Below are 22,563 nucleotides of genomic sequence, written 5' to 3' on the forward strand. Positions count from 1 at the left end.
TGTGGGTGAACAAGATGATTGTTTTCCTTCATCACAATCATATGTATCTGTATTTTGATACGTGTTGTAGAATCCCGAGGGAGTTTCTTCGGCGTTCAACGTCGAAAACTTGCTAGCTGTAGTATTGGAAAGCGAAATACAAGCTTTCTTGGTAACACGACGGTGGAAAAAAAAGTCTTAGATTCTTTGTTGTTGTTTTTCCTTTCATGGAGCATTTCGTCGTCTTTTCGCAGCTCTTGGACTGATGCGACCTGAAATGATCCTGGCGTCGTAATTGCCCATCGTATCTTGCTATAGATCGATATCATATCCGTGACGCGTGTGACTTCTGAGCACCTCTATAGTTTTCGGCCTGGCTGTCCTCAGTGCCCATGAAAGCGGCGTATTTGCATTATAGTCTTCCAGGTTTGGATCCGTGTGTGGTATTAGGAGTAGCTCTTTAACTATGTGGTACAAATCTAACGATGCTGCCCATGAGAGAGGAGTCCGTCCATTGTTGTCTCGTGCGTTGACCTTCACGCCGGGTGTCCTAAGTAACAGCTGCACCATACTAATATTGCCTCTTATTACTGCCCATAAAAGGGGAGTCCGTTGTTCGGGGTCTTTTGAGTTGATTTCGATGCTTGGTATTTTGAGCAGTAGCTTAGCCATTTCGTAGCCAGTGTCAGACGTATAATTCGCCAATCTTGAAATTGGGCTTCTTCCGTTAGCGTCCCTTACGTTGACGTCAACCTGAGCCGTCTTTTGCACAGCTAACGCCAAAGGCATTCTTGTCACCCACAATAGGGGCGTTAACCGCTTTCTATCCTTTATATCGACTTCAATACCATGTACTTTTAACAGTAGTTGAGCCATTGCCAAATTGCCAGATCTTACCGCTACGAAAAATGGCGTTGAGCCATCCTGGTCTGGTAGGTTGACCTTCGCTTTACCCGTTTCGAGTAGAAGTCGGACCACTGCTCTGTGTCCATTCCGTACTGCCCACCACAGTGGCGTCCGCCCATGTACATATTGAGAACTGATATCGATGCCTGTATGATTTAGTAACATCTTGACAATATTCTCTTTTCCATTACTTGCAGCGTGAGTCAGAGCTGTGTAATTACTGTAGTCTTCTTCATTCACTTCGATGTCTCCTCTTGTCAAAAGCAGCCACACATCGTCCTCGGTCCCTATTTTGACTGCCTCAATCAATGACTTAGGACTTTCAGCCATTTTTTCTTCTCTTGGTAGTTTTCCAGAAGCGACTGTAACGGATGTAGTACGCACAGGCTCCCCATAGAGCCGGCCTTTTCGTCTCGATTCCACCCGCGATTTTTGGATGCACAATCTTCTGACCGGATACCGTGATGACACGAAATCTCCAAAATCTGTCTGTGCAAATTCCTCGGTCTTGACTCTCCTCAAGTGCCTCATTGTCAAGGTCGTATCTCTCAGAAAAATGGAAATCCGCTCATCTCCGCTTCCTTTTTCATGGCAATCGAGTTTTGCACAGCCAAGCTTGTCGTGACCAATACCCATAAATCGGACGTTAAGGTGAACTCCCTTTCCGCTCAATATGACTGGATCATAGGAGCTATCTAAGGCAAGGCATTGTACAATGTTTCCGGATTTGCGAAACGAGGCTGGAGAAGTAGCTAGGCAACCACCACGATCATCGGTTGATCGCCACGCAAAAATACTATGATCGTCCGATATCTTCAGGATTTCCTCCTGGAGTCTGATGAAAGCATTTTCTCCCTCTCCATATATTAAAGGCATGTTAATGTTGAATATGCCTAACAGACAATATGCTATGTCTTCTATCCTTGTCGTTTTTCTTTCTGCAGCCCATGACATTCTTTGTGCAACGCTGAAAGTTTCGACAGGTTCTGCTTGTGAGAGCACACTGACAGAAATCCGGGTACATTCGGATATCTCTTCTCCTAGGCCTGCTCTATTCCCCAGAATAGACCAGCTCTTGTCGAAGAATATCACTTCCTCTGGTGCCAACAATTCCTGGAGCGTCCACCCTCTAGTAAACCATTTGCTTGTTGAAAAACTATCCTCGGGGCCTATATCAGCTAGATACGCATAACATACGCCCGCTGACTGATACCAGGAGTACATTGAGTTTATTGCTTCCGAAAGTTCTGCGCTGCTTGTCTTGTCGATACAGCACGTGTCGACCCAAAAGTATTGAAAGCCTTCCTGAGCGGCTTGTCGTCCGCATAGGATAAGTTTACGGTAGCCGACCTTCTCTTTACCTCTTCCGTCCAGAAGATCTTGGTAAGTTACTTCTTCATTGGAGGGGCCCCAGGTATGCGAAAGAATGGCGTAAGGTGGGAGATCATCAGGCAACCGCTCAACAAGGCTGAGCTCGTCACAGCCACGAATCTGCAGGAGTCGCATGAAGATATGTTCAGGCGGCGATCTAAACAAAAGAGAAATGATATGGGGGCAGTAATTCCAGGATGAGTCGGTGAAAAAGACTTGGCGATTGGAATGCGGAGTGTGGATGGCGAACGTTGATGCAGGTTGTAGCCGAAGGCTGGCTGCCAAGACCTTCGCTACGTAAAGCACGGGGCAGCATATTCAGCCTCATCAGCCTGACCAGAAGTAAAAGGTTCCACGAGTGCTATAAGACCAGATGCTATTCTACGAGGTGCTAGGCTGGAATCTAATGTAATCTTCCGACTTTGTGTTCCAGCTGCAGTCTTGAAGAACAAGGGAAGGCTGAGATCACCATGTTTTACAGGAGTACGGAATGGCAACTTACCTCCACGACGATATATCATATATCAATCAACTCGTTTATTTTATAAGTTCAAGGAAGAATATTGGCTATCAAAACATCCGTAAATAGTGTTTGCTGTTCGGCGTTTTGTATAATACCTACCTGGCATCATTGCCGGTATATTCGGCCGCTTACTATGCGCCAGGCTTACTGGCCAAAATCATGTCTTACATGGTCTGAAATTCATAGCAAAACGTCAGACAAACGCATTGCTAAGAGCAGATAGGACCTTTAACGTCGCATCAGTGATACCTGTCGCAAGCGAATGACTATTCTTGTCCCGAAACATCGTCAGTGCAAAGAGTAGGCAGGTAGATATCGCTGATAAATTAGAGCTCACAAAACTTCTTACAAAGAACTCCAATGGCATTGTTTCAAACGTTGCATTTGGCTTCTTGTGTGGACCAGTTTCCTTTTTGTTAAACGGGCTGGACCTTAGAACAATCCTCCAAGCTCCCGCGCACCTGCAAAATCCCCCCGATGGCCAATCGTTCCCGAATACCGTGGGGCTGCAAGCCCTCGAAAAGGAAGTTGTTGATATTCGCACCAACTGGCCTCTTCTGCAAGCCCCAGTGTGTCTCGCCCAGAGTAGTAGGAGCCTTTCCAGATATGTTGTTTGCCAACAAGGGCGTCACTATTTTCAACTCATGATTTCCGGTTGAATAAGCAACTTGCATCTGGTTGTTGTCAAAGTCGAGGTACAGCCCAAAGTTGTGCCAGATGTCTGAATCGAAGGGCGCCATGAAATATGTTTGGACTTTCTTGGCCCATTTCCAGCCCTGAAGATAGATGACGCTGCCGGTCTTCAACATCGAACTGGTGACATCGGGGTGTATGAATCCAATATTCTCGCCATATGCTGCCAGGTCATCACCTCCACCTGTGTAGTTCGGCCCACGAAGAGTTTCCTGCATCGGTAGTCCGACTTTAAGAGACCAGAAATCTGCCTGGAAGTCCTGGGCTTCATGGAAAGCGAGAAGATACTCGTGTGAGAGATTAAGAGCATATGGTGAAGTTCGCATAGAGAAAAGCCATGTGACTTTGCCAGAGACAGTCTGGTTTTTTCCATTCACGAGTAGCTCAGCTCGGCGGAGTGCGGTCTCGCGGCCTTCGGAGGACGATGCGAAGACGGACCGGTCACTATATATACGTTATCAAGCGGTAGTTACGATAGTAACAGGTGAGGTGATTTACGTTATCTCTACCTCGATGGGTTTTGTTCCAGCTACTTGATCAAATATCGATGGCTCCACGTCGGGAAATGATATTACTTCCCTCCATGTCTGGTCTGAGAGAGTTGAACATGTTAGTGGGCACAAACCATAGTAGCTCAGATATCTTACTCTGCCCTAGAACATATTTAGGATTGAAAGGACTCTTCGCAGTTTCGAATGTGTCTCCGGTGAAATTCTGGGGAATTCGACCGTCAAAAGTCAAGGGGCAACTTAGGGCATCAAGCGGGAGGGACAGGGCAGAAGGAAGCCCAGTCAGAAGTCCTGCGAAACAGGACTGGATAAGCTTCATCTTGGAGACATATACTCGCGATCAAAGGTGAACCACCATAAAATACAATAGGAATCTTGAAGTGCGATAGCATTCGTATGCTTCCATGTCGTTATATATGCATGAGCGTCGGACTTAACATAGTTTTGTTGAGCTTGCATCCTTGAAATGACGGGAATGATGCGGGGATTCCATTTTCCATTTCGGACCGACGGCTCGCTCGCCAGATTGGCCGTAATTTGCCGATGTTTCATGAAGCAATGCATGCATAAAGAGTTCCCGTACTGACTGATGTTGTGGCTGGTAAAGATACTTGATCGTGCACGATGTGGGGGGACTAGATACCTGCTTGAGGAAGATTTACAACAGGTCCTGCTCATACAGAGTTAGATAGAGAGGATTCTATATCATGTTAAAGAAATAATCCGACTTAGTAGTAGTGATAAGTATAAGGAGGGGTGGCGGGACAGATCAGCATAAGCTTCGCTAGTATTTCGGTAGTAATACAGTGTATCCCTGTTAGCAATAACTTTTGGGAGCCACCTCTGTACTATTCTAATACATTTACTAATACGTATAGGTTGGAAATGCCCCACACGCTGCACTGTGTTTGCCAGTGTCGTCGACAGACTCATTAAATATGCACTTCCTCGCCCCGCATTTCGGCAGCGCGCTACTAGCAAGAGAATCAAGCCGTCCATCATCGTCACGACAATGATCAGATCTAACAGTGTGTTCTATTGGAAGAAGAACACCATTTCTACCTGACGACCAGAAGTGCCACCTACGCGATGCACCATACCTCCATCAGCCCTATTTTTATTGTTGTTCTTCCCTTCATGTTACGACCGAGAGTCTAGAGGATGCAAAACTCCTTATACTCCAATCACAGCCTATGGGCAAGGCAAAGCTGAGCTGATAATGTCGAGACGGCCATGCTCAATTGATGTTTGGGAAGTTAAATTAATCGTTCCAAATACAAATTCCATGAGCCCTCTCGACGTTTAGGGGACGACACTGAAGGGACGATTGCGCAAAGATGATTGAAACAAAGACACTTCGAGTTCATAGAGGTGGCTAGTTAGAGCGGCTATCATATCACTGACAGACGAACTCTATCGGGCCTAACAGGCCTACTACGTATTGCGCCTTGTTACGTCCGCGGAGAAGAACGCTAGCGCGATTACCATGGGTAACATGCAACACAGTGCTTAGCTCCGATAGATACAAGTCGACTAGTCTCGGCGAACCCTACATAACACTTCTTTCATCTATACTAAGACTGTGCACAACAATGGTCGATATTTCATAGGAACTCCTAGATGTGAGCTTTGGTTGCAAGGGAAGAAAAATAGGTCTTTTAGGTTCAGAACTTGCGATATAACACTTTCAGTTAGTGCAGCTGAAATACTCAGTGCTGCCGACTGTCGATACTACTGTTCCTTTACCCGCTGAATGTGGGTGATAGACTAGCGTCAACCAGGGTTAGCTCCTTCCCAGATAAGTCCCACTCTAACCTAGTCACCTCCAGACCTATATTCTACGTCACACAAACATGAATTGATCTCATCAGCATGAAAACCAAAAGCACGACTGGCCTGATCAATAGGCGCACTAAAAAAGCCGTCGCGCCTCAGTCCGTTGTGAAAGACGAAAACAATAGCGACATTGTCGCGCAGAATGAGGAAGATGATTCGAGCACTTACAAGCCGCGACCACAACTGCCGCACCCGAACGTTCACATGCGAAACATGGCGAGTCTGATAAGTAAGAGAAGAGCTTAGAGAGGCTTTACTAGGGGGTGCTGATAAAGACTAGAGGAGCTCGAAGATGGCACCATCGATGTTGACCCGGAATATCAGCGGGAGGTTGTTTGGACAGGTAAGGATAACACGAGTCGACTGCTATTGCGATTCTACTAACTCTATTCAGCGGATCGCATGACTGGCTTGATAAACTCGTTGATGGGTAATTCACACCTCTCCTATGTCCCTTCCATCTAGTCTGGCTAACCCTGCAGAAAACTACTACATCCCTCCGATCATTCTGAACAAAAAGACGGATCGTATCTCAAGCACTGGACAAACACATGCCACCTTTGTGTGTGTCGATGGGAAGCAGCGTCTGTCTTCTGTGAGAGCTTTTGCGAAAGGAATGATTCCTTGCCATGACCACCAGGGAGAGAAATGGTGAGTTTCTTTGAGATCTGTCACCACTTAGGCATGCTCACCAACATTGCAAGGTGGTTTTGCGAGGCTCCAGGCACTAAGCGCAAACGCTTACTCCCGCTAAAGACCCAGAAATTCTTTCTAGAGAAAGACTTTGTTACCTTCCAGTTCGCAGAGTTGACCCAGGAGCAAGAGGAGGACTTGTTTGCCAGAGTTCAGATGGGTGTCCAGCTTAGTGCAGCCGAGAAGATACGAGCAAAATCGGGACCATGGCAGGAACTAGCAAAGCTCTTCGTACAAGATTTCCCCGTCATCTACGAGTTGATGAAAGACCGAAGTCGCGCAAAGGATTTCCAAATCACCATGGCCTGTTTTAGTCAGATTATTGAAGTCAGGAGTTCACGTGCAACAAATGGAAGCGGAATTCCAGTCTTCGAGGCAGCCTACAACGCAGTCCCTAAACTGCTAGATAATTCGTCATCAGTCACTGATGCTACAAAATCTCATCTTGCAGCCGTCTGGAAAACCTTTAGCGAGCTTGTAGAGCTGGATCCCGATATCTTCACTAACGCGAATAAATATCTGCGCGGTGTTCAAACTTTTGCACTTATAGAGATGGTTGGTGTTACTGTCCTGATTTCTATGTACTTAGAAGTGGGTCACGAAGTTCTTTTAAGAGATATCAGGATACTCCGCGAAACGCTTCGCGAGTCCTTCTCAGATCTTCGCCTTAATCGTCAGGTCTGGAAATCCATATGGGAGATCATTGACGGCTTGCAAGCGATTCGCGGTGGTGTGGAAGACGACATTACAGAAAAACCGACCCCGTCTACAGTGTTGGGCTCGGCATCAAATATTCAGTCTTCCATCTCAGCGAAAGTATTACTAGACGGTTTCAAGAAGAGGGCTGCGCCTGAGACCCTCTCGAACGCTACATCGTCACCACAAAATTCGGCTATTGAAGCCGAATCTTCAAACATGCCGCCAATGAAACGACGTCGCAAGGGCTCGAAGCCAGCAGATGCGATCGTTTCGAACAATCTTCCAAGTAACAATGTCATGCCGCAAACAATGGAGAGTTTTCCACCTTACCCATCCCAAATGGCTCCAGCGCGTTCCGAAGATCACGGTGCTTTTACACCTAGTCATACAAAGAAAGAGATAAAGGGCGTCATTGTGCCTGTGTCTCCACAGTTGCCTGTTATAGCTGGCCTTGATGCACCAGCGTTATCACGACAAGTAGCTCCTTCATCACTGGACTCATCTGCTCCCCGGGTACGTGCAAAACCCAACACCAAAAGACGCATGCCTGTTTCTCGCCCGACGAAAGAACAAATGAGTGAAACGATTGACCTCACTGGTGATACCTAATAAAGAGACACTATTCATACTCATGATACCAGGATCAGATACCAAAGGCGGACTGGAGGCGGGGAATAACATTCTTCTGAGCTTGGCTCGAGGTGGGGGCTATTTGGGGGGCTGAGATGATGTATTATTGAGGTATGGCAATTTATGATATGATCTGTATCAATACTCTGGAACCAAACAAAAATGCTATATGACTTAAAGACTGAACAGTACCTCGTATCTTCGAAGCAACAATAATCCCTTTTTCAATACGTAATCAATGTGCTGAAGCATTGCCCAGAACGCCCACATGCATATCAGCAGCGTGGTAAGCACTGATTGGGGCAGTCGATTCTTTCACGACTTCCGAGTAAACTGCATCGACTTCCGTCAGTATGGCCTTGTACGGTTGTGCATTGGAACCAGAACACGATTGTAGGCGCGTTGCGCTACTATCGAGGCCTTTCGTACCGAAACAGGGTCCTGGATACGACGTCATGGCGCACTCTCAACCTCGGCATGTCGCCAACCCATTGGAGATGAGACGTACTCCTACCATGGGCCTACGACGAGTAGGCTGGGCCAGGGAATACCGCAAAAACTCTAAATTCTAAGGAAACGCCCATTGTAGCGGCGACAGTCGGCGTCTCGGATACACCGGATCCAACAGATCAACACTTTCGCGCTCTTACTGCAGGAAACACATCTACACCACTCCAAGGCCATACGGACACAGCTTCTTCACGCGATACCCATATACCCGTTACGAAGTATCACCATGGGTTTTAATCCCGCGACCGACATTGGGAACCTGGAGGGCAAAGTCATCTTAGTGACTGGTGGTACGTACGCATATACGTTTCCTTCGCAGCCGCTCCCAGCGACACTAATATCTCAACCTCAACCTTCCTAACGCGTCCACACAGGCAATGCTGGCCTAGGCAAGCAAACAATCGCATATCTCGCCGCCCACAACCCCGCATGCATTTACCTCGCCGCCCGCAGCGAGTCCAAAGCCCGCGATGCCATTGCCTCGATCAAATCCTCAGTGCCCAACGCCTGCAACATTGAGTACCTCTCCCTCGACCTAACATCCTTCGCGTCCATCGCCGAAGCAGCCTCTACATTCAAGGCCCGCGAGTCGCGCCTCGACATCCTGATCAACAACGCGGGTATCATGGCGACGCCGTACAGCACGACGAAAGAGGGCTACGAGATCCAGTTTGGCACAAACCACATGGGCCACGCGCTGCTCACCAAGCTGCTGCTGCCCACCATGCTCGAGACGGCCAAGCTGCCAGGCGCCGATGTGCGCATCATCAGCCTGAGCAGCTACGGACACGTCATGCCTGTTTCCCAGGGCATTCTCTTCGACCAGGCTGCGCTGGAGCAGCAGAGCACTGTGCGCCGATATGGCTCGTCGAAGCTTGCGAACCTGGTCTATGCTAAGGCTCTCGCTGAACACTATCCCCAGATCACGTCTGTGTCGCTGCACCCAGGTGTGATTATGACGGATCTGTTCAACACGCTGCGCACCAATATCTTTTTGAAGGTTGGGCTGTGGGTCTATGCGATCATAGGGTTGGTCTTACCGGGTCACTTTAGAGGACCAGAGGGCGGGGCGCTGAATACCACATGGTGTGCGACAGTGCCCAAGGAACAGCTCGAGAATGGGGCGTATTATATACCGGTTGGTAAGAAGGACGGTGGTAGTAAGTATGCGAGGGATGAGGGGTTGAGGAAGAAGCTGTGGGAGTATACAGAGGAGGAGTTGGCGAAGCATGGGTATTGAGAGAGTAAGATGTACAAGTATGTACTCATCGTAATGGGTTGTGGTAGTCGACCTGGATCATCGTTGAAGGGACTTGAACGAATGCAATTTTGTTCTTATGTCAATGTCTTCTCAATCTGCTCGCGAACTCCACCAGAGATGCATTACCAGTCGTGTATCGGTACCTCCTTCTATGTGCTGGAGACCTGCCTCTATATACAAGTAACAGTGAAGCGCTGCAAGAATGCTGTCCGCGCCAAACGCCCGCCCATGTGGTATCGTGAACCTGTCTATAGCTCAACCTCAGCTCTCTTGTAAGCTTCTTTTTCTTCACATCTTCCCTCTAATCTACCCTCTTGAGCTGGCGGTAGACCTTTTTATGTTGTTCCAAGAATAGAAACGTGAGTACAGTATGCGGTCCGACGCGAATGAAACTTGGTACCCAGCCCTTGAACATCCAGCGGAATCCCTCAGCCCTCATCGTATCTGAGACTGTTTTGACAAGGCCTGCATTCTCGCTTGAACTCATGACTTTGGTCTTGATAACATCTACTGGCGAACAGATCGTGGTAGCGACAAAACCTGCCAGAAAAGACGCGGTGAAATGCGTGGTGAGATTGTCCTGAAGAGGTGTGTAGTTCAACAGGACACGCTTGAATCCATCGTAGGTCGCCAGTTGGCCAACAGTCATGAGCACGGCTCTTGAGGAATTGGGCCAAACGCCTTTCCACAGGCTAGCTACGCCTTCTTCTCGCGACATGCGTATGATACCGTCAATAGCATTTTTGTAGCCTCGCCTCTTCTCCTTTGGCAGCGCAGCATCATGTTGCATACGCACGTTCAGGATGTCTCCTGGATTTCCAGCAAAGCCACCAAGAAAGCCTGATACTGAGGCCATACCAACGAGTGTAAGGAACGAAGGTCTGTTATCGGTCGTTGTCATGCGGGCTTTTAGCGATTCGTACACACCGAAGCGTGTCATGCTATATGTGCCTTGACGAAGCTGCGCCGCAGATATCTATAGTCTATTAGAACTTGTCGTCAAGGTTGAGCGGGGAAGGCATACGCCCTTGTAAAGACCCAGTACACCATCAGTTTTCATAACATGAGAAAACATTTGCACCATGTTTAACCGTACGCCATGAGTCGCCTGTGTTTGTAGGCGGACCTAAAAATTGTGAGTAAACAAGAACAGGCGCATGCGACCCTGTGTGACATACCTTTACTATTCCCATTGTTAGCCAGAAACCCCACATATCATACGAAAGAAGATCGCAAAGACTTACCAAGATCCAGCGGGTGGGTGAAGAAAGTCGCAAAACAGCTTGCGCTGCCGCCGAACCAGAAGGGATAATGAATCGGCGTTTTCTTGACAGGCTTTACATCTTCACTTTTGCGCAGTTCGGGTAAAGTCACCCTCTTCGCGGCTTGAGCCATGTTGAATGCGAGACACTGCGCAGCAGCGGCATGTGAATCTGGCCAGGGGTGGGTGAAGTAGAGCGGACAAAGCCGTACAGCAGCCTTATAACAAAGATTTGCTCGTGAAAGTTCGGTGGTTGTTAAGGGACCGAGAAATCAGCATGCGGACGTCATCCCTGCATTCGGATTTAAGCCCGGAGCTGGCTTGGCTTGGCGTCGCGTACGGTTTTGCAGGCTGCACGACTAACCAAGACAATCGCTATACTGCAAAAATGCGAATACCTTTATGCTCGGCTGCGACATGCCGCCAGATATACTCAGGGGTGCCGTTGCGGATATGGAGACCTCAGTTGGCCTCTCGACTTACGCTGCGCAACGTGAGATACAACTCTTCAGGTATGTTCCTATCATGTGAAGAACTATTTTTAGTATGGACTATTGTACTATACGTATGCATGCAATACATTAGCGATGTGGAACAAAGAAATACCTTTCTAAGACTCTCCAGAAGAATTACCTAAAGAAGTCAAGATAGAAGGGAAAACATACAAGACTGATGAGTGGATGAACACACCTTCGTCAATTCTCGATGCGATACCCAGGCGTCTACATCTTCAACCAGACCATCCTCTCACCATCACACGGAAGTTGATTGAATCTCGGTTTCCTGGATACAAGACACACAACAACCTCTTTCCGATTGTTACCACTGGGCAAAATTTCGACTCGCTTGGTTTTCCACTGGATCACATTGGGCGAAGCAGAACAGACACGTACTATCTAAACAAAGAAACCGTATTACGAACACACACTTCTGCTCACCAAGCCGACACATTCCGCAACAATGAAAGCGAAGGGTACCTCATCAGCGCAGATGTTTACAGGAGAGATGCCATTGATCGAAGTCACTATCCTGTTTTCCATCAGATGGAGGGAGCGCGGACATGGGATCGACAGCAAGCTGAGAAAGAAGGCAAGAATCTTGCCGATATAATCTGGGAAGACGTAGAAAAGATACCCAAGCACGACATTGCTGTTGAAGATCCAAATCCGACTTACCATGCGGAACGCAACCCACTACAGGCAGGCCATTCACCAGAAGAAGTCGAAGCCATTGCCGCACACCTCAAACGCAGTCTCGAAGACATGGTGGTGACTATCTTCAACGCCGCAAAATCCGCTTCAGATGCGGAGACTTTCGGTGAGCCGCTCAAGGTGCGCTGGGTCGAGGCCTACTTTCCCTTTACCTCGCCATCATGGGAACTAGAAGTCTTCTGGCAGGGCGACTGGCTCGAGGTACTAGGTTGCGGTATTGTCTCTCAACCTATTCTAAACAACGCCTCTGTGCCCAACCGCATAGGATGGGCGTTCGGACTGGGTCTCGAACGTATCGCCATGCTCCTCTACTCTATTCCCGACATTCGCCTATTCTGGTCAAAGGACGAGCGCTTCCTGTCGCAGTTCAGCGAGCAGAAATCCATCACACCATTCGTCCCCTTTAGCAAGTACCCGGAATGTTTCAAAGATGTTAGTTTCTGGTTGAGAAGCAGTTCAAGCGCTGCTGGCGGTGCTGCAGCTACGCACCCGCCTACATCAGCAGCATCACCAAGTCAGGTCGTGTCACCCGAATCGCCCTCTGGCGCTTCGGCCCCTGGCACACCGACTGCGCCCGCGGCCCCTGTCCCAACATCAACCCCTTCGTTCCACGAAAACGATGTCATGGAAATTGCACGCGAAGTCTGCGGCGATCTCGTCGAAGACGTCCGTCTGGTAGATGAGTTTGTGCACCCCAAGACGGGGCGCAGGAGCATGTGCTACCGCATCAACTACCGCAGCTTGGAGCGCACACTTACCAATAAGGAAACAAACGAGATGCACGAGCGACTGAGGGCTTTGATTGTCGCGCGCTTAGGCGTCGAGCTTAGGTAGGGGCAGCAGAAAAGACGGCCTTGGAAACACTCAACGGCGAATTCGTGTTTGACTAGGTGTAACATGTCTTGTAGTTCAACATAGTCCACTCTTCTTGCTTCTTTTTCCCAAAGAAAACGGGTCACAAATGCTTCTATAGAACAAAGTTCCTCAGTCTAAATCTTTTTATAACTCCAAAAGTAATAGCAAAGGAAAAAAACATGGTTGTGGACCAAACCGTTGAGAATGTGGCTGCCATGTGGCAAGTGGGCATGACACTTGTTCCTGACTATCTTTCTCCAAAAGAAAACGACAGTACACAGAAAAATCAAAGTGATCGTAGCGGTGCTGATCTGTGACACCAGCGAAGGGAAAAGCAAATGAGTCCAGCCTTCCCCTCGGAACAACGGAGAAGCCCCCCCCTCCCCCGGAAACAACGCAAAAGGAAAAGGAAAAAGAGATAAGAAAGTTTGAGCTAGCCCTTGGCGAGGCTTGCATCATACACAATTTACACCCTACTGGCAAATCCCCTACTCGGCAGTCGAGAAAATGCGGCGTTCGGCTCTTATCCGTAACCCACGAGTTACGTACCCGTACCGGCAAGTAGCAGTAGTAGCCCCCCCCCTCCCCTCTAACCCCGCATTGCCCAACCCAAGCACACCGAAAAATTCCCCAACACGCCAAAAAAGAAACAGGATAACTCCTTGCAACACGACATCCAGCGCTTCCGCGCTTCCCCTTCCCCCAATACCAGGCAACCCCCGGGCAAAAAACCCCCCCGCGTCCTTCGGCGCCTACAACCCATCACTACTACCAACTTACCATCTCTAACACTTCCCCCCCTCTCCCCCTTCCCACGTTACAACACGGGGACTAAAACACAAACAAAATCCCTAAGCCCACCCGCTCCACAAAAAAAAGCAAACCCGCCTTGCCTACTTTTTTACCGTACTAGTACACATACACACACCTCGGACTCGACACACACGCCATTTTCTGAAACACGAACATGCTGCACGCGCTTTTCGCACGTGGGAAATGATTGCTGCAACGTGTGGGTCCCCGCCAGAGTGGTTGTAAGTTACTCTATGCCAAACATATGCAAGCACGGAGCGTTTTTTTTTGGAGCGGGGGGAGGGGGGCCAGAAATGTGCATTGTACGGAACGAAAAATGGTCGAAAGGTCGGCGACTTGGAAGGGGGGAAAGGGGGGGAGGGGTAAGGATTGGCGCAGGTATGGATCATGTAGGTGTTATGTAGGTATATGTAGGTGTCAGGGTTATTATTATTATTTTTTGGGGGGGAACTTGGCTGGTTGGAGAAGGAAGAGATGTGAGGGGAGAGGTCCGTTTGTGTGGTTTGCGGTTGTGGACCCCGCAGTTTGCCCAGCTGTTGCCCAGAGTTAGAATGCCGGGGGTTTTTCTTTTTGTTTGGGAAGGAGGGGGTAGGGAGGACTGCAGCAGGAAAGACGGAAGAGGTTTGGATTCCGGTATATTTTGGTTTTAGCCTTGTGTGGTTGGTAAGTGTGTGTGTGTAGTCAGTTATGTATGTTCAACGGTGAATCTGCATGCGCATGCGCTTATCGTGCAGCATCTATCTTCACCCTCCTGTTACATAATTGCATCGGTGTAACTTGCTCGTATTTAGGCAAGGCGAATAGAAAGAGAGAAAAAGATGGAGAGAATGTAAAACACGTATTTCCTGTTGCGCATAGATGCAAGCTACACACTTACTAATTAGCCTGGACGGACACGCCCGGCGTCGCCGCCAGAAAAGAAACCTATTTCGCAAGCTCGTCCGGTAATGTGGCGGTATACTTACAGACTTACTACACGATAGCTGGTGCAGTCGTGCGCGTTGACCTACCGGTGTGGAATGTCGAACCAACAAGATAAGCAATTAGTGCAGACATACATCCAATCTTAAGCCTCGTTTTGCACGAATAAATATGACGGGCCCAACCTAGTTTTAAATTTAGCAGCCGCATCGTTTTTAGTTGCAATTAGGTTCTTGCAAAAAAACAGCCAATGGACATAAAACAATCTGACAGGTCCTTTTCTTTTCCACTTTTCTTTTTACTTTAGCTAAGGCCGAAAAAGTGTAAATTACTGGGGTGAAGCGATTCCTTCTGGCTTGACAGCTGGGGAATCTCGATTGCCGCAAAAGTTTCTTCTATCAGACATGTGTGGGCTTGTTAGTACTACACCATGTAAAATGTTTCTTTCTCTTCAGAAGGACCTGCTGCTTGCTTAGGGAGAGAGTATTCTGCGTATGCCGAAAAAGCTTTCAATCACTTGATATCTAGGCATGACGTTTAGGGAAAGAGAAAGTAGAACGTGCGAACACCTAATTAGGCATGTCCTTCATTTATTTGGTTCATATACTTAGATGAATGAGGCTGATAATGCAGCTTTGAGGTCTGGGCGAACAGGGTGTTCCCGGTTCGACGCCTTGGAACTTCAGACCAAAGCCATGGCAGGCTGGCGCGTTGCAGCGCCTTCTTGTGCGGCCTTGAATAGTTTGTTCTTTTGGAAGGGATCAGGCCGCAGGCCCGGTAGGCTTTAGCTCTTCGGCCCGTTTCTACAAAACGAATCTGTCAGTAGTGCAATTCCAATTTTTTGCAGTGTCTTGGGAGTAGAGTAAAACTGGCTTTGCGTTCGTATATCGGTGATTCTAGTTATTCCCAATTACCATCAAGCTAGCAGCATCTTCGTATTTACAAACCGGCAACTACCATCGAGCATGCACGGTAGTTGCCTCACTATGTGGTCCAGATGTTAGTTGCATATGCAAGGGTCTCCTTGTGACAACCAATACTAAGGCCGAGTGGGATTGATTGCACACAACAAGGCCGAACTTTTTGAAAATTGGAGTCAGCTCAAGGACGGGCAACCGCGTGCTTCCGAAGAGTAAGTACCGTGTAAGCACAGGAACCAAAGCATATCCGGGTATGAACACTGTTCCATAGTTTGATTCTGTGCAATATCAACCCGTGTGGTTGATTGGCGCTAGTGTGCAAAGGACTGAATTCCTGCAAGCTGAATCCTCGACGCAAGGTCGTGACACGACCATATACATGCGGTGCGGATGCGACACTTGGGCTTGCTGTGTGGGGAAGATGAAGGAGTGTGAGCCGTGTTTGTCCGGCGATGGGACGGTTGGAGTTAGAAGGTTAGAGATTGAAATAAAGGTGCACGGCAGTACCCGATGGGATAAGTAAGCGATAGTAAGCGATAAGCCGCACCCCGTGTGTTACAGCCTGCGATTAGCTTACACACAGCTCCTTCTCATGTCGGTGAAAACTGCAATCTGCAGATACCGCAGATTGGCGGACGAAGGATTTGAGATATTCTAAGAAGCGCCACGCCGGCTCCCGTTGACATGGTGGGTATGATGGCTGGCTGACCACGTGGAGTGGATGCCTTGAAACCAACTGCGGGATCTAGAATCGCAGCTGGACAAAGTCCCCTCTGCCGAACCTGTGCCAGACCTGACAAACAATTTATAACGTGTATTACTGGTAACAATCATGTGACCAGGGCCCAGCAATGGTGGTCAACGGAGGGCCAGAGTGCGATTTTACCGGATAGATGCAATATTCAATGTGAATCTACGTCTTGCTCGTTACAGAATCATTATCACAGCAACAGAGAGGATGTCGGGCCGAGGTCATGAGGCAGAAGATATCTTGGCAGACATTTGGGAGAGGCGGTGAGCCCAATGGTTTTTAGTAACAGTGGTTGGGTCTCGCTGCAGTCGTAACCTTGCATGCCTACATACATATGTACATAGGCGTGCAAAATCTAGTGGCAACGAAACCAGATCAACGGCGCCCCTGCAGCTTCAAAATGAGGGGTAGGAGAGCACAAGCTCAAAGGACTTGGTTCCGACTCATGTGTACTGTGTGTATTATGATATAGTCAACTGTCATATGTAGTGTATACACTACTCCAAGTGGGCCAACGTCGGTCGACGTGACCTTGAACATGAATTTAGTCGGCCGGCTTGACATCGCGGATCGTTTCCAGAGTCGATGGCGAGTTGTGGCAAGTGGAAAGGATGAGCGTTATAGCAACACGTGTGTGGGTACCTGGCACGGCGGGCAGGTTATCCCACAAGGTCGGCCAATAAACCGTGGATTTTTGTGGCTCAACACACTCAAAGTCGCATGGTCATACTATCATGACACCCTTATAATCAGGTTTGCATCGTAGTGTTTCATCGCCATGCAATTCCACTACCAGACCGGTGCATGTAGTTCCGCATGCTCTGTTTAATCACCAAGGGCGATTTTTTCCCTCGACGGGTGCCATGCGATGTGCTTGTGGAGAAGTGGAGGGATGTACATAATCTCCATGGGTGCAGATGCAGGCCTATGTGACGACAATCAGCAATCAGGCGGCAGTCGAACAGGAAATGATGCTTGGCGTGGTGGTCGAGCTGTTTGGACATGACGAAAGCTGTTCCTTTGCTGCGAACCTACTGAGTGTGGCGAGATGCAGGCTCGGCTCAGAAGAGTCAAGAGAGGGCGGGATGAAACCCAGATGTCGTTTTGTCGGGGAAGATGACCCGGCCCATGTGGAAGCAGCAAGACGAACCGCGCACTGATTTGCTTTTGACAAGGAACAGGAAAAGCACTAGCCGGATTAGACGGACATCGGATGATGTCGACTTTGCGCAAAATATTTGTGGGATCTCGTGCCGCAATCCTTTGGCCAGAGGGATGCGTCGCGCATTGCTTGGCGTGACCGTCGAGAGCGCTCTGCATGCGTGCAGACAGGATGCGGGAATTAGCAAGTGAAGCTGTAGGTATAGGTCCAGCACATATGAACGTGACGACGCTTTATCGTTGACGATGACGAGTGGTTTGATTGTTACATTGCAAGTCACAGGTGGCAAGGGCGAGTGCATAATGTTTCGTGGGGGTTGCTGATGCCTGGCCACACAGTGTTGGTTTTGCAGCCACCGCACGAGCCAGCGTGGCAGGTCGGAGACAAAGCAGAGTTGGAGTAGGTATTTGCTTGGCCCATGACCACAATGGGCCCACTGATAGAGAAGACTCGAGTGGGCAAGTATGTACATACGTACGTACTACGCCTATAGCACATGAGTGCACATCAAACCGGGCAACAGATTTGGGCGGGGGCGTGTGCGGGCCGGTTCTGCAGAGCACTCAGGCACAAGCAAGGCGGGTTCCTGTTTTGTAGAGTATGTACGTATGTACTTGTGTAGAGCATGCAACAAAAAGATGGCTAGGCATGGGTGGTGGCATGGCGCAAAGTTTAGAGATGGCGGAACCAGTGTCGAGGGTCCACACAAAGCTTGGCTGCTGGCGACCCCCATGCAGCCGTTCAGCGGAGTCGGCAAGCCACATGCCGGGGGCTTGATTGGGAAGGGAAGTGGCCATGAGCAGACGCAAAGGGGGTAGCGGGGGCTGGTGACGAGAGACATGCAGGAGGATGTGAGGCCAGCTTGTAGTATAGGTGGGAACTGATCGTCTTTACCGGCCGCGAGTCGGGTGCGGACAAGCGATGGTCGAGTTGCTGTATACGTGATGGTACAGTGTGCAGACAAAGGGAGGTTTGATGAGGGTGGTGCCGGTCGAGTAGAATGGGCAGGCTCGGTTGGAGATGAAAGTGGAGGAGTATCGCGGACATTGTTATTAGCCATGGCCATGGCGTGAACATGACTGCTAAGTGCGTTGATACGAGCAGGAGCGGCAGCAGCAGCAGCAGGAGACATGGCAATGGTGTGTGGACGGTGGAGGCGGAGGTGGTGCAGCAGCATCAGTCGCACGTGAGGAGAGGTGTGTGGCTCGCCGTTGCATACACGACGACGGCATGCATGTGGGGTTAGTTAGTTGCCCTCGAGCAGCGCCCAAGAGGCTAAAGGATGGAGGAGGATGCCGTGCAGGTGGCCGCGCCGACGGGCTCGAGGCTCCAGCGCTCTCAGCAGCTTGGAGGAGCGGGCAGCGTGGTGTCACGACGGGCAGCGATAAGCTTTGCGCGCCGTCTAGAAAATTCGTGTGTAGTCTTGACGAGTCGAGTCGAGTCTTGTCGAGTCGTGGTTGTGCCTGGGTATGCCGCAATGCCCCCGTCCAAGGTGCCGGCTGGGATTGCCACGAGGCCCCGATTCCGCATCCAATAGACATGGGCTGTCTGGCCTGCTAAGCCTGCTAAAACGTTCGCTTCCCACGCCTGCCTCGTCGTTCCTGACGCGCGCACCATTGCTCCTTCCCCCCCCCCCAAGCCCCAGCCCGCTGCCTCCAACGCTCCTGCTGCGTGCGACCAGAGGGAAGGGGCGTCCCAGAACGGGTGTGCCCCAGGACGGCCACTCGCCCACACACCACACACACACACTCACATTCACATTCACACACACATACACTCACGCACATGTACATGCACATACTCACACACTCACACACACGCCTCCATATGCCCAATTCATCCATCCATTCATCCCTTCTCCCATACACCCACCCATCCACCCACGCCAACTGACACACGATCACGGCCGTCGAGCACAGCACAGGGCACATGTTTTCCTTCTTTCCCGACTCCAAGACCATCGCAGCATCGCTTGCTCGCCTGCCCATAGCCCATGACCTGGTCTCCTCGGCATATTGTCGTCAGAGCCACTAGGTCGGTCGCCGCCAGCTGCCTCAGCCTGTTTGCACCACGTCGGCCGGCTTTCATGCCGCTTTGGTCGACAACCCCCCCACCTCGCAGCAACCGTCCGTCGTCTGCTGCACACACAGCGGCTTTGCAAGAGTCTGACTAAGTGGCTCAACGTCGTCGACCGCGGCAGGCGGCCGTGCTGCCACTGCTGCTGGGACTGGTGCTGGTGCTGGTGCTGATACCTACTTAGTGTGTACTACGGCTGGTACTTACTGCGCTACTCCATGTACACTCTGGCACCCTCATCCATCCATCATCTGCTTAGCACGTACATGCAACCCGGCCCTATCCGCCCGTATTTCACTACATGCCTCGTTCCAAAAAAGACACGGCCCTCTGTCACGGCCCTTACGGCCTTTGGTCGATGGCGGTGCCTGGTGCCGTGCTGCACATCGTGCAGATCACCCTGGGCCTTAATTGCGTGACGATATAGCCTTCCCCACGAATCGCCAGACATGCGAGGTTAGGTGCTCGTTTCATCCCAACGCCCACCAGGCCCACCTGGGACGCGCCGCCGACAGCCTAGACACGGACGCTGGTATTGGTACACTGCGCCGTAGCAGGGGCCTTGTTCGTTGCTGCACTACTAGCGCCTGCGACCTACCCTTAACCCGCTGCAGTGCCTTTTTTACCACATATGTATTACATGCAGGGAAAACCCTCATGTTTGACGTGCCCGCCTTCCGAGTCTCACCAACCTTGTACTTCAGACAAGTGAGCCACAGCGCTCAAACGCCTGCCATGACACACATAGCAAACTGCATGCGCTCCGATCCCGACCACACCTCTGTTTATATAACGCTGGAAACATCCTCGTCCCCAATGGTACGTCGTCCCGCTCCACTCGCCCCTCCACTGTCCCATCCCAAATGAATTACCACCTGCCCCGGCGCTCTCGCTCACTCAGAGATCTTCAGGCCCCCCAAGATTCTCTCTCGCCAGCCACCACCCAGGCAAAGAGTCCACCACTGTCTTCTCAACCTCCCACCCAACAGGCCCCATCCAAGTACCAACTTTGGCTCTCAGCAAAGAGTCCAGCCCTCGGTTCAAAGACTAGCCACTCAGCAGACAGGGTCGCTGCCCTTGCTGCTGGCCGCTCCCCGACTTCGCTCAGTGACACTGCTCTCCTCTCCGAGAACAGCCTGCCTTTTTGGCAACGAACCGGCTCCCTATCACGACGACGCAAAGTCAGTGTGCCTGAACTCGGAAGCACCATGACAACCGTCCAAGAGATGCCCCTTGATTCACGTAAGTCCAAATGCTGCTTCTCTTGGCTGTCTGTCCAATTGCTGACGTTTGGTTTCAGCAACCATCCCGGGAAGACCACCTCTCCGCAAGCCTTCATATGAAGTGCTTGGCCACGAGCGCTCCTGCAGTGCTCCCGGTACTAACTGGCGCTCCGGTCCTTTCGGCGATGCCATGATGGATTGCATTACCGGCCCTTCTCCTGTCCAGACTCAGTACACTACCGCTCCGCTTACTTCAGAACTGCCCGCCATCTCCGGCAGGCCGCTTTCTCCCATCCTAAGCCCCGGTGCGACACCTAGGCCTTTGCTCAAACTTGAGACGGACAACATTGTTGAAGAAGACTGGGAAATTCCGCCCCAAGTGCCTCCAAAGTCTCCTGTTACCGAGCGCAAGGGCTCTCCCACCCCCTTGATACTCAACTCAAAAGCAAGCAAATCACAACTTACCACTCCCGCGTCGATCAGCTCAGGCGGAGGTACTCCGTTGAGTGCCATTGACCTCCGACGATCGCCAAACGGCAGCATGGGCCTTCCCACACCACCATCTACCTTCACCAATCCCTTTTATGCATCTTCACCTGCATCAGCCCGAGGTTCACCACGAACAGAGAGAAGAGATCCCATGGCTACACAAACCTTTCCTCACAACCGCAACATGTCGGAGTCATCCATCATGGACCGAGGTCGGCCAAAATGCCGTAACAGCAAAAAAGACCGCCCGCGTGCCATGTCTGAAACCAATGGCCCCGAGGCTATACCTGACTCTTGGAAGCTCCCCCAAGGCATGCGCGTATCTGAGGCTTCAAGGCGAATCAGTGATGCCGACAAGAGGCTGCTCCATAAGCAAGCCTACGATCAGGCAGGCAACTTTGAAGTCCTCAACAAACGTGATGTAGCATCGTTGTCAAGAGTGAGTTGTTTACAAACCGTGTGTAGACGAACTAGCACTAAACAAAATGACAGGAACTCCGAGCACTTGATGAACGCTGCGATTATCTCCGCAAGACTTACAAGTCGCTGCGCGCAGGTCGCCAGAAGCTTCATGGTCGCATGATTGCCTATCTGCGACGTGGAGAAACAGTTATCTTCTCGCGCGAATCCCTACTCAAGCAAGAAGAGGCGCTAGCCGAGTTGGATGTGTCCATCGACGAGTTCATCCAAAAACTGGAGCAAGCCGAAAACCGCCGCCTTCGCTTACGCCAAAAGCTGCTTGAGCACGTGGCTGCTGCTATCGTCCTTGATCCTAGCTCCCGTGATCAAGTCGCCGAAGCCACTCCTCCGCGGAGTCCTGTAAAAATGGATAGCCCTGCGCGATCCCAGCGAAAGGAGACTGAATCTATCAAGATCTACGCTGATGGACACGTTCTCAACCTATTTTCGGACATTGAGAAAGCGATCGGCAAGATGTGTGAACAAACTTGCTAGGACGCGCACACTACACACCGCCCAATGGCACCTTCGATCATGCCTCCCTCGCAGGTGGCATACCCTTAATTATACCGCTTTCGTCACACGATTTCCTATGTTTGTACCATAACGGCCTTTGGAACTACCCTCCCTAATACTTTCTTCACTCCTTGTTGGACTGGTTCGACTTTTTCTTTTCTTTTTTGTTCAAACGTTTAGCGGCAAGATTTACACGCCAACGTTTCGCCTTCATTCTTCACGCTGGCATGTATACCCAATTTTTTGCACATTATCTTTTGCACATTACTTTCTATACATTCTGGTGTTCTTTTTTT

At 50.1% G+C, this 22,563-nt stretch overlaps 10 protein-coding genes across 10 annotated transcripts; 5 read left to right on the top strand and 5 right to left on the bottom strand.

Moving 5' to 3' along the window:
• Positions 1-291: 291 nt before the first annotated feature.
• Positions 292-651, bottom strand: COCVIDRAFT_109888 (hypothetical protein; the record flags this gene model as incomplete). The annotated part of the gene is made up of 1 exon (XM_014697128.1): positions 292-651. The coding sequence occupies one exon, from the start codon at positions 649-651 to the stop codon at positions 292-294; it is 360 nt and encodes a 119-aa protein (XP_014552614.1).
• Positions 652-837: 186 nt separating this feature from the next.
• On the bottom strand, positions 838-2,391 carry COCVIDRAFT_47896 (hypothetical protein; the record flags this gene model as incomplete). The annotated part of the gene is made up of 1 exon (XM_014697129.1): positions 838-2,391. A coding segment is annotated over one exon (1,554 nt), but the record flags the coding sequence as incomplete, so codon positions are not given.
• An 852-nt stretch (positions 2,392-3,243) lies between these two features.
• Positions 3,244-4,207, bottom strand: COCVIDRAFT_71000 (glycoside hydrolase family 131 protein; the record flags this gene model as incomplete). The annotated part of the gene is made up of 3 exons (XM_014697130.1): positions 3,244-3,916; positions 3,971-4,064; positions 4,120-4,207. Coding segments are annotated over 3 exons (855 nt in total), but the record flags the coding sequence as incomplete, so codon positions are not given.
• Positions 4,208-5,853: 1,646 nt separating this feature from the next.
• COCVIDRAFT_30040 (hypothetical protein) lies at positions 5,854-7,818 on the top strand (the record flags this gene model as incomplete). Its single annotated transcript, XM_014697131.1, has 5 exons — positions 5,854-6,046; positions 6,098-6,160; positions 6,212-6,247; positions 6,300-6,468; positions 6,522-7,818. 5 exons carry the CDS (start codon positions 5,854-5,856, stop codon positions 7,816-7,818), a joined length of 1,758 nt encoding a protein of 585 aa, XP_014552617.1.
• Positions 7,819-8,575: 757 nt separating this feature from the next.
• COCVIDRAFT_109785 (hypothetical protein) lies at positions 8,576-9,589 on the top strand (the record flags this gene model as incomplete). Its single annotated transcript, XM_014697132.1, has 2 exons — positions 8,576-8,639; positions 8,724-9,589. The coding sequence occupies 2 exons, from the start codon at positions 8,576-8,578 to the stop codon at positions 9,587-9,589; spliced, it is 930 nt and encodes a 309-aa protein (XP_014552618.1).
• Positions 9,590-9,911: 322 nt separating this feature from the next.
• On the bottom strand, positions 9,912-11,005 carry COCVIDRAFT_19357 (hypothetical protein; the record flags this gene model as incomplete). Its single annotated transcript, XM_014697105.1, has 4 exons — positions 9,912-10,586; positions 10,635-10,736; positions 10,789-10,793; positions 10,855-11,005. 4 exons carry the CDS (start codon positions 11,003-11,005, stop codon positions 9,912-9,914), a joined length of 933 nt encoding a protein of 310 aa, XP_014552591.1.
• Positions 11,006-11,288: 283 nt separating this feature from the next.
• COCVIDRAFT_30043 (hypothetical protein) lies at positions 11,289-12,916 on the top strand (the record flags this gene model as incomplete). The annotated part of the gene is made up of 2 exons (XM_014697133.1): positions 11,289-11,364; positions 11,496-12,916. The coding sequence occupies 2 exons, from the start codon at positions 11,289-11,291 to the stop codon at positions 12,914-12,916; spliced, it is 1,497 nt and encodes a 498-aa protein (XP_014552619.1).
• A 3,526-nt stretch (positions 12,917-16,442) lies between these two features.
• Positions 16,443-17,502, top strand: COCVIDRAFT_19359 (hypothetical protein; the record flags this gene model as incomplete). Its single annotated transcript, XM_014697106.1, has 5 exons — positions 16,443-16,465; positions 16,525-16,605; positions 16,687-16,749; positions 16,832-17,095; positions 17,286-17,502. The coding sequence occupies 5 exons, from the start codon at positions 16,443-16,445 to the stop codon at positions 17,500-17,502; spliced, it is 648 nt and encodes a 215-aa protein (XP_014552592.1).
• Positions 17,503-18,842: 1,340 nt separating this feature from the next.
• Positions 18,843-20,031, bottom strand: COCVIDRAFT_19360 (hypothetical protein; the record flags this gene model as incomplete). Its single annotated transcript, XM_014697107.1, has 5 exons — positions 18,843-19,252; positions 19,318-19,502; positions 19,653-19,756; positions 19,788-19,815; positions 19,847-20,031. 5 exons carry the CDS (start codon positions 20,029-20,031, stop codon positions 18,843-18,845), a joined length of 912 nt encoding a protein of 303 aa, XP_014552593.1.
• A 284-nt stretch (positions 20,032-20,315) lies between these two features.
• COCVIDRAFT_109897 (hypothetical protein) lies at positions 20,316-22,246 on the top strand (the record flags this gene model as incomplete). Its single annotated transcript, XM_014697134.1, has 4 exons — positions 20,316-20,399; positions 20,492-20,822; positions 20,881-21,731; positions 21,785-22,246. The coding sequence occupies 4 exons, from the start codon at positions 20,316-20,318 to the stop codon at positions 22,244-22,246; spliced, it is 1,728 nt and encodes a 575-aa protein (XP_014552620.1).
• Between the last annotated feature and the right edge of the window lie 317 nt (positions 22,247-22,563).

The sequence above is a fragment of the Bipolaris victoriae genome (assembly GCF_000527765.1).
Source record: "Bipolaris victoriae FI3 unplaced genomic scaffold scaffold_105, whole genome shotgun sequence".
Classification (NCBI taxonomy): domain Eukaryota; kingdom Fungi; phylum Ascomycota; class Dothideomycetes; order Pleosporales; family Pleosporaceae; genus Bipolaris; species Bipolaris victoriae.